Source organism: Periophthalmus magnuspinnatus, chromosome 4 (genome assembly GCF_009829125.3).
Source record: "Periophthalmus magnuspinnatus isolate fPerMag1 chromosome 4, fPerMag1.2.pri, whole genome shotgun sequence".
NCBI lineage: Eukaryota > Metazoa > Chordata > Actinopteri > Gobiiformes > Gobiidae > Periophthalmus > Periophthalmus magnuspinnatus.
The window spans coordinates 25,227,919-25,238,443 of NC_047129.1; the positions used below are offsets into that span (position 1 = coordinate 25,227,919).

Consider the following 10,525-nt stretch of genomic DNA (forward strand, 5'->3'; position numbering starts at 1 on the left):
GATTTTTTCCATTCTAAGAAAACAAGAGCGCTCATTATAGTGTTTTCAGGGACAGTTAACGAAAAAACACAGATCATCAAAAAGCCCCTGTCACTTCCCAGACGCGTCCTTGCACCGACTCCCTCCCTCCCCTCTTTCTCTCTCCGTTTTCCCCCTCATCTCTTTTCCTATTGGTCCTTCCCCCTCCCTCTAACCGCTCCCCTCTGATTGGCCGCTCTCTCCGCTGACACATCAACAGCCGTGGGTGGGACTATATAAGCCTGTACGCTGCTGCATTTCCCTCAAACGCAGTATCCTTCTCTCATCACTGGAGCCACTTCTATACCTGGACATTAAAACACATCTAGACGCAACACTAAATGATCACTATGTGCAAAGGACTAGCTTCACTGTCCACCTGCTGCTTGGAAAGGTACATTCAGCATCACTTTGGATGGACGAACGCTTGGATTATTAATACCATGTTGCATGTTTGTGAGGACGATTGGAGAGATGCTAGAGATTGCATGTAACTTGAGTATCGCTGTGGGTTAAGCAGTGTTTTATAAATGATGTCTTTTTTTTTTTAGGGCGAAGGAGCTGAGAGCGAGACTGGGGAGTTTTCTGCAAAAACCCGATTGGAATTTAACCTGCTGCAAAATCGGCAAGCACAAGTAAGTCTCAAATGTGTTTATGTATATACTTGTTGCATAAAAAAGCATGCAACTTTGAGGATTGTTTTGAATTTTTTGGGGTAATTTTTAGTTGTTGTATGCAGACGTGACTGGCATAGTAATATTTTTTGGAATCTATTTTGGGCACTGCACCTAAATTTAGCTTGGTGCATTTCAGATCTGGATTGTCCCAGTAGCATTAAAACGTACAATGATATTTATATGTATATTTGATGTATTAAAATGCTAGTATCATCTGCAAAAATGGGCTAAGCAAATAATTTTTTAATACAGATTCCAAATTTTAGTGGCGTCTCTTCTTTGCACAGTGTTGTTCTGCGCCATCTAGTGAAAAATAAATGATGCATGGGTCTATTTTTAGCCCTAACTGTTGCATTTCTAACCATTTTTTTTATTTTTCAGGCCAACTTTGGAAGAATGCCTGCGATGGAAAGAGTCTTTTGAGAAGCTGCTGTCTTGTAAATGTAAGTAAACATTTCTTTTTCATGTGCCCTCATCTTGAGAGTGTTGACAAAATCCGGATTAAGCTTGGACTAAAATAAGACTGGACTAAATTAGGGTGAAACCAAGACTAAACCAGGTCTAACTGTGATCAAGGTTGCCTCACACAGGGACTAAACCAGGTCTTAACTTGGACTAGGCAGGTGTTATGCCAGGAATACAATTAATTAGTTACCAAACAGACTAAAGGAAACCAAGAGTAATTGAAGAAATATATTGTTTAAACCAGGTCTGGACCCACAGTGAACTATGTATAAACCAGAAAAAAACAACACTGAATCCAGAAATAAACCAAGATTAAATATGTCTAAACCAGAACTAAACCAGGACTGAACTAGGTCTGAACCAGGACTAAACCAGGATGGCACAAAGTTGAAACCAAGATTAAACCAGGATAAAGTGAGGACTTAACCAGTACTAAACTAGATTAGGTTAGATGTAAACCAGGACTAAATATGACTAAACCAGATCGATATGATATCTAACCACATATCTCCCTTGTTCTCTCTCTTCCAGATGGACTGTGTGCGTTCACTGCGTTCCTGGTCTCGGAATTCAGTGAGGAGAACATAGCATTTTACTTCGCCTGTGAGGAGTACCGCAACACCAAGGTCCTGAGCAAACTGCCCTCCAAGGCCCAGAAGATCTACGAGGAGTTCATCTGCGCCGATGCTCCCAGAGAGGTAGGTTCAATGCAAATAATGTCTATGGAATGAATGAATGAAATGAAACTGAACCAGACATATCAGGTTAACTCAATAATCTTAGCCTTAACTGTAGCTCAATGGCACCAAGTCATGTAACAAACCAAGCCTATAGAAATTGTATCAAATCAGAAAAAAAAATAAATAATAATAATAAAATAAAAAAGGAAAACAACTACTTCTCAAAATAAATAAAATATAAATATATAAAATAATAATAATATTACAATTTTACCCATGCCTTTCTTGGAGTGTTTGCAAAAATTAGACAAACTTGATTCAAAGTTAAGAAATTCAAAATGAACAAAATCACCATCCATAATTTCAAGATCCAAAATGATAATTGGATATTTCATTAACTCAGCAATTTCTGCATTAGACTTTTAATTACTATGTATTTATAGAGAGGATTTGACTCAATTAAAGTCTGAACTAAGACTTTATAATAAGTGTAAAAAATATAGGGATAAAAGTAGAAAAAAAAACTTAGACTTAGTTCAGTTAATATGACAAAACAAACCTGGCATAATACGATTGACATTCAATTATTTATTTATTTTTTGTTCAGATCAATATCGACCACGAAACCCGTGACATCACCAGAGCCAACATGGCCACCCCATCTCTCTCCTGCTTTGACTCGGCGCAGCACAAAATCTACCTGCTCATGGCGAAAGACTGCTACCCCCGTTTCCTCCGCTCCCCGGCCTTCAAGGACCTCCTCCGCCAGGCCAAACCCCCCAAGAACCAGAGGACCGAGAAGAAGGCGTGAGCTGCCCCCTGTTGACCATGATATGAAATTACCTTCAACAAAACCAGCTGCCTTTTGAAAGACATAAGGCATGGTAAATAAGCTAGTTGCGTCATGAAGCTGGCTGAATGGCTGTATGCTAACCTGGTGACGCAGATTAGGCAGCGCAGGATTGGTCTGAGTTTTGAGGTGGATCTTTGGGAAGTTTTGGAGATGTTGGATATGTGCAGTGAAGATAAGACGGCTGGCGAACAGATAGAACGTGGAGAGGAGATTTTAACTGACAATCAATTGTAAAAAAAACTTGAGACTTAAAAGCACTTTTTGTTGCCGTTTTTGGGCAAACTTGTCGATGTTGTGATGTGCAATTTCCCTTTTTGTGAACAGACTACTGAAATTTCTATTTATTATTACTATTTATTTGATATTAATGTATTGTTGGTTGTATTTTTTACAAAAGATTACCCGTGCAATATTTGATCTAATGATATTACAATGTTATTTATACGATGTCAACTTTTGTATGTGAAATAAAACATGAGATTATGAAAACTTAAGCATGGCTGTTTCTGGAATCATTCACATACAAACACATGAAAGAAGAAATTATTTATTATGAACAATATGTAACTGGAAATCACATATTATAAGCATATTTTAAAAGCAACTGCAACTTAATTCATAATGAACTGATCATTTATTAAGAATGATTCAGGCTTAGTTAACAGCATTAATTAACAGCCTAACTGCTAACCCCTTGGTACACCTGCAGCTCTTGTCCTTGCGCCCTCTACTGGCATTCAACACCTCCAAGTTTAAGGTCTTAAAAATGAATCTGTTTCAATACATTATTTTCAGTTACATTGAGAGACCAAGGCTGTCGAAAAAGTATCATTATTAAATAATAGTACTTTTTTTTATATCACCTTGTGGCGTTACATCTGTGTAATCCCTCAGTCGTCCAGTAGGTTTCACAGTGGTCCATGTGCATAAACTAGTCTATGTGTCTTATACTTGTTCTGATACAGCTCAAAATCATTCTAAAGCTATTCAGGAAGGTTAATTGCTGTCCTGCGAATGTGACATTTTTTTAGTGTCCAAATCTGCAGAAATTAGTTTCTAGTTTCAATAATAGCTTTAGTATTGATTAGTATCTGATTTTTGATACTTTTAACAATCCTACCTCAAGGATAAGGAATGAAACAACAGTGTAAAACCGGAGGACTCACTGACCAGTTCATTTAGTTTCAAATTCCAGGGATTTAACTAAAATAGTCAAATGCACTCAGACTGATTATTTAAACACATAACAACTATACTATGCGATATATGCAACATTTTAGGGTTGGGGATTGATAAAGCTAAATGTTTCAAGGGCCACTATGTAACTCAGGGTCCACCACCTGCTTGTCTTCCAAGGAGATGTTACTGCATTGCGTGTAATGTTCCACAATACATTATATCTTTCTATCTTGGAAACAAGTGTGTGGCTCATCAGTTACAGCTCAGATCTGTGGCAAGGCTAGCCTGCTCATGGTAAGAATACATGCTTTTCAAGTTTCTTTTAGCATTAAAAACACCAATTGAATACACTGGTCCCTTGTTTATTGGGGGGGTTACATTCAAAAAATACCCTGCAATAGGCGAAATCTGTGAAGTAGTCAGCTTTATTTTTTACAATTATTATATATGTTTAAGGCTGTAAAACCCCTCATCCCACACTTGATACACTTTTCTCAGACAGGTATTAACATTTTCTCACATTTCTCTCTTGTTTAATTAAATAACAGTGACTCACGCATGTTTCACAGTTCCTTTGACCGTGCCTCTTCGTCCTAGTGCCACTCCACTGTAGTGTCAAATGAACATTTATGTGACTGAACACATTCTGTACTGTACAGGAGACACAGCACGGAGGAGACTGATTGACAATGGTCTACAGTCCCTTAGCAGGTCAGGACACAGAACACAGTGCACGTTCATACGCTGTAAAAAAGCATGCAAAATTGCACTAAAAAATCTGCGAAACAGCGACAAAGCAAAAGGTGAACCACAATATAGCGAGGGACAACTGTAACAGCAAGTTCTGCCTGTGTAATAGGAACAGAATTAAAGATCTATTGTCCTTGTGTCTGCTATAAAGTTATAATCTACGACACCCGTGGATCATTATGTTATAATTTGCACATTTTAAACTGGAATATTCATCTAGAACAACTTAATAAAAGTAACAAGCCCGCTGACTTCTGAGTTACAGAACTGCGGCGCTTAATGGGAGCTGATGTCGCCATAAATGTCGTCACAACAAAGATGGTGGAACTATCGCCACCTCCTGTTGGATATCTGCACATCACGCTAGCGAGCAGGAAGTTTGTTTTTGTTTTTTTTCAGTTGTACCAAAAAGACTAAGCAGTACTGCCAAATCCTATGAAGAATGAAGTAAGCACAGAGCAGTGGGCGTATACCAGTGGAGGTGAAAACGGGGGTTGATCGACAATATGCCATCTTTAAAATAACTGATTAAAGATCGTTCAAACATGCGCAAATCACTCCAAAAACTTTGAGAGTGCAAATGAGAAGGAAAACAACTATAACATGGTCAAAAGCTGAAAAGTCCATTTTGCGTAATAGGTCTGCTTTAACAGTTCTGTTGCGTTTTTGTTTTTCTTTCAGATCATTATGCATGTTTAAAGAGCCACATTTTCAGTGTTTTGGGCAGAATAACTTTTTTTTTGTGAAGATCCCATTTGTGGTTAGAGTTGGTTTTCAGAATGTCCATCATTTTAACAAAGAAACTTGTGATCAGCAATTTAAATAGCACTTTTTGGTAAACTTGTATCAGTCAGTTCTTTTATATGATTGGATTTTACAACAACTTTGTGATTAGAAGTTTATATATATATTTTTTTTATTTTCGTGGTGTCAAATCAGGTTTACGTTCGAGGCATGGTAACAGTGTTTTTAACATCAACAGTAGCTAATGCAGTGGTTGCTGTGTACATGGATACAACTGATTTGCGCTTTGGCGTGATAACATATTGATTTACCTATTGTGTTTAAACAGATCTAATCCATTTGTCAGAATTGGGCCAACTCTGAATGGCTCAGCAAGAAGATGAGATAAAGATGCGTTACGTAATCTTTCTGGTGGTTGCTATCTCATCCTTGTTTCCAGATGGAGATGCATTGTTTTCTTTGAATATCCCACAGTATACATGATTTTTTATTTTTATTTTTTTTTAATTTTACATGTATATTTCTATTGCTTAAAAAAAAAAGTACCTCAACGTGCATTTTTACTGTGTGCGGGGTCGCTTCTCCACAGATCTGAGTTGGTTTGCTTGTCTGTGTGTTTAACGCCATGCTGTGGAACATCACCATGGAAACAAGCAGGTGGGAAACCCTAAACCAGATAAGTTACGCAGTTCATCTTTATCTTTAGTTCATCTTGACATTTCAAATCTTCACTTTTTGACGTGTGCACATTTACCCCTGTTCTACTGTGGACCTGTGTGTTACTATGGAAGACATGGCAGCTGTAATCATATGCATTAGTCTTCTGCACCATCTGGTCCTCTCTTATAACTGCCCCGATACTTAATGAATATACAAGTACAACTTATCTATGCAATCGCTGGTACAACATTTCATTTTGAAATTAGGTAGAAAGAACAAACGATTTTTAGATGGACAAAAAAAAAAAATCTATTTCAATTTGCACTAACATGTTTTGCAATCACGTTCGTGCTCATCTTTTCAAAGAAGATGTTCTGCAAAATCAACGTTCGAGAGCTTTGAAAGTGCATTGTATAACTTTTCTGTGGTTATTACTCCACAGTATGACAATAAAAATGAATCTTTGTAGCCTAATCTAGGTGTTTTTTGGGGGTTTTTTTTGCTCGGAAATACCTTAAAACGCGGAATTTACACCTGGAGCTACAATGACAAAGATACATACGTCATGTAAGTGTCAATTTACACCAGAGTCATCAGACCTGCTCCTGAAATACTTGGCTCTGTATCAGTACTTTTCAAGTTTTATAATGTGATAATGTGGTACTTCCAGATATGAGACAGTTGTTCCTATTAATTACATTGTACTTTCCTCTGAAATTTCCAAAGGTAAACTCACAAATGTTGAACCTGATCATTTCTATTAGTAACTAGAGCCATTCTGCATTTAACAATATTAATTTTAGCTGCCTGCATTATCTGTATTAAACATTATTAGCCTATAGAATGTTGTAATGTCGTCTGAAACGCAGCAATATTCTCACATTTAGTCTTAATAACAAGCCGTGGCTGCAGTGCTCAAATGAACTTACCATCTAGGTTTCTGCATGCTGTGGAAATTGTCTTTGTAAAGTTGCTGTTTGATGTCGTGAAATGTATTATACTTATCCAACTGGACTATAAACATTCCATAGTCCATCACAAATCATTCCCCGAAGTCCTGGATGCGACGCGCGGTGTTTACACGACTTATTTATTATTTTGAAAGGACATTGAAAGTTTATTTTGCTGCTAAAAACCCTGGAGAACTCCGGTCTAATTTGATCGATACATAGCGTAATTACACTTGCTGGACGTGCATAGGACATTGCTGGTGTAAATTCTCTGATCAGTTAATAATAAACGTGATCCCTTATTACTTAAGCGATTGTTATTGATACGAAGCTTCCACGGTTCTAAAAAAAGCTAAGAGACAAGTTTCTATCAGCCTATTAAGTCACTGATACATTCATAAACTAATAAGCGATTTTGTTTGCAGGTAACATTTATTTTTATTATTAAATGCTCCATAGTATGAATTTAAACTTTATTCATTTACCGGTGTTGTTATTGCTAAAACGGTCTAGAAAACATGCACTCTGACTGAGCGTGGGGTCATATCTCCACAGATCTGACTCGTAACTTGACCTGGTGCATGGTGTCACTTGCTTGTCCCCATAGAGCAGTGGTCCCCGTTATGCGTTTGCTACCGGGCCGCACAAAAACAGTAAATAATTTATCAGCGACCGCATCTTCTTCGACGTAACTTTCACCCGTCCCTCATGATGCGCTAATAAGCTTGTCCATAGATATATAATTAAAATCCTGATAGAAAATTTCCACAGAAATTCATTTGATATAATGGCTCTGCTCTTGTCCTCTGCGATGACATATCACGTATAACACATCAGACACGTCATTCAAAAGTAGAGCCACAAGCGAGTGAAAATGAGCCAAAGGGGAAAAGGTCAACTGAGGAGCCAGAAGAGGAGCCTACGACCTCCAAGAAAAAGAAAGATAAATTTAACAGACAACACCGGGAGTCCTACTTAAAAGATGGGTTTGTCACTACAGGTGAGTCTCACGCCTCACCGGGGGGAAAAGCGAACGAGGCAATTCAAAATTCAAAACTGCTTCGGCACATGGGGACACAGCACCCTGGACTAAAAGATATAAGCCTGTAGAGTTTTTTGAAAGAAACTAAGGCGAACAAGAAGGAAAGAAGAAACAAGCACAGAGCTCCCACTGGTTCAGCAATATGGTGAGCTGTATTTTTTATGCACTTTTGCCATATTTAAGTGCCACACGCAGAAGGCCGGTCCGTGCAAACAAAACTTACATTATTCCGGTCCGTGGTGCAAAAAATGTCGGGGACCCCTGCCATAGAGATTAGAAAAGTTTGCACTAAACAGCAGAACATTACAGAAAAGCAATAACATCTAATTAAAGACACACACGTGACTCTCTACCACAAAAGTTTCACAGTGCACCTTTAACTTCAGGCCTAGTGACAGAGGCTTGTATTCACGGTTTATCACCCGTGTTTGACATTTACACCCAGGTTGTAGTTTTATGGCTCTTTCTATTACGTTGGCGATTTCTTCTCGGATAGCTTCCTGTTTGCCCAGTCCATGTCTGTTATATGTCTGTCTGGTGTGAGAGTGGGCGGATGTAGTTGTATAGTGCGGTGTTTTGAAGTGTGAGGCCTGCTGTTGCCGTGGTGATCAACATTCCCCGCCGCTGGACGCTACAAAACAAAAGCAAATAGGCCAGTGTCGCTTTTACAGCATGAGAGTGAACAATCGAATTCTAGGAAAAAGCAGGCGAAGCTAGACTGTTATAAAAGAGTATATTTAGATACATATAATACTTATGATAGATGGGGTGGACTTTATTGACAGATGAATTGCGACTCTTTGAATTAAAAGTGCTGTGCCTGATCTAAACTCTCTTAAAAACGTGAAAAACAGAGCTAGCAAACAATTAGCAGTGGTCTAAAGTTATTCCGCACTTACCTTATGCATTGCGAACGTCTTAATTATTCACAGCAATGAGTTTAAAAGCACTTTTCACAAGTCTCAGAGACCAAATCCAGAGTTTTGCAGTGACGGTAACAACTAGCATGCTAACTCCACACTTCCTGGTTATCGGACAATAAAACGCTTTCTAATTAGATGCAGATATTTGATTAATTTATAGAAAAGGGCTTTAGACAAAATAATGTTTTTGTGGCTAAAGTTAATGCTGCGTTGGATTTGAGATGTGTTTAATGTAAGAGGGATTTGACAAGGATTAAAAAGAACTAAGTAATCCATATTTTTATAAACTCATCAGTTCGAAAGAGCTGTACAATTGGGAATTGCAGTGTGAAATTAATTATAAAATAGCCATACATTTCTTTGAGTTTTGCAGATAGAAAAACAGTGGAACATGCATAAACAGTATGGATCTATATAGCACTAGTCTACAATAGTGAAGTAATGTAGTAATGTTTGAGAGGTGCCAATTTAAATGTGGAGCAAGGGTGACCTCTGCTGGTTTTATGTATAATTACAATAACAAAAACAAAAAAGCATTTACTGCATTGACATTGCAATAAATTCTCAAAGCTAACCCATTTCACCTCAAAATTATTATCTCTGTCCATTTGTGAAGTGACCTTTGGGTGTTAGAAAGAAATTTATATAATATATTTCTATAACATTGTATTAGAATTTTCCTTTTTTTTCCTGAAGACGATGGTTGGAGGGAGGTGAGTAATGAGAGAAGGGATACCTGTGGGAGGGGGATGTTTGGGTGCTTTTTTGTGCACATACCTGCTGTGTGTGCACAAAAAACCCATAAAAAATGTATATAAATTGAATAATAAAACCTGCTACCTGCTTGTTTCCATGGTAATTTTCTTCCTTCAGCTCTATAATGTTGACAGTATAGCATGAAAAAAAAACATCTGTCTCTATGGAGATTGTTCCAAAGTATGGTAACTTTCTATTTCCATGGAATCTTGCAGGTTGGCGTGTCAACTCCAGAAAGTTATAGTTACTGTTCATGAATTGATAAGCAATAATGAACCTCCAGTAGGTTCTCAAGACAACATGTCCCATCATACAGAAATGACTTTGTAGTTTATGTAGGCAAACATAACAGGTGAAAGGTCACTGACTTGTCTGGCTCAAAATGGACAGAAGTCTTGCTCTGTTGCCAGGCATCGATTGTAATCGACTGAATGTGAAGCCTCCTGACTCATCAATGAAACTGCCTGAAGATGCAACTTTAATTTTGGACACCAGGTGGCATTTTTGGCTTAGTTTTGGAGCATTAACCCAAAATCTGCAACTCTTCATAAAGTGCTGGAGAGCCCCTTTCTAAAGTTCTTCTGAAATTCTTTTCTTTTTTTCCCCTTTTTCCTTTTATTTTTATTTTATTTAGATTCTGTATTTTCTCTAACATGTACTGGCCTGTTAACTGCAGCACATAGATGAATAGATTGGTATTGGACTACTCAATAACCTTTAAAAGAAATTGTACTTCTTGGAGGAGTTGTCTCCCCATTTACTTTCGTTAACTTTTACTTGAGTAACATCTTACTCCACTTCTTTGTACTTCTATTTGAGCAATACCAT

At 37.7% G+C, this 10,525-nt stretch overlaps 1 protein-coding gene across 1 annotated transcript; it reads left to right on the plus strand.

Annotated features, from left to right (window-relative positions):
* The first annotated feature begins 294 nt into the window (after positions 1-294).
* LOC117369690 (regulator of G-protein signaling 5-like) lies at positions 295-3,139 on the plus strand. Its single transcript, XM_033965003.2, has 5 exons — positions 295-412; positions 570-653; positions 1,077-1,138; positions 1,692-1,858; positions 2,448-3,139. The coding sequence occupies exons 1-5, from the start codon at positions 360-362 to the stop codon at positions 2,649-2,651; spliced, it is 570 nt and encodes a 189-aa protein (XP_033820894.1). The 5' UTR covers positions 295-359; the 3' UTR covers positions 2,652-3,139.
* The last annotated feature ends 7,386 nt before the right edge of the window (positions 3,140-10,525 follow it).

Excerpts from the sequence above, each read along its gene's own strand:
- LOC117369690 (XM_033965003.2), top strand. The coding sequence starts at position 360 with ATGATCACTATGTGCAAAGGACTAGCTTCACTGTCCACCTGCTGCTTG. Across the intron at positions 654-1,076 it reads TGCAAAATCGGCAAGCACAA|GCCAACTTTGGAAGAATGCC; the intron begins GTAAGTCTCAAA and ends TTTATTTTTCAG. Across the intron at positions 1,859-2,447 it reads GCGCCGATGCTCCCAGAGAG|ATCAATATCGACCACGAAAC; the intron begins GTAGGTTCAATG and ends TTTTTTGTTCAG.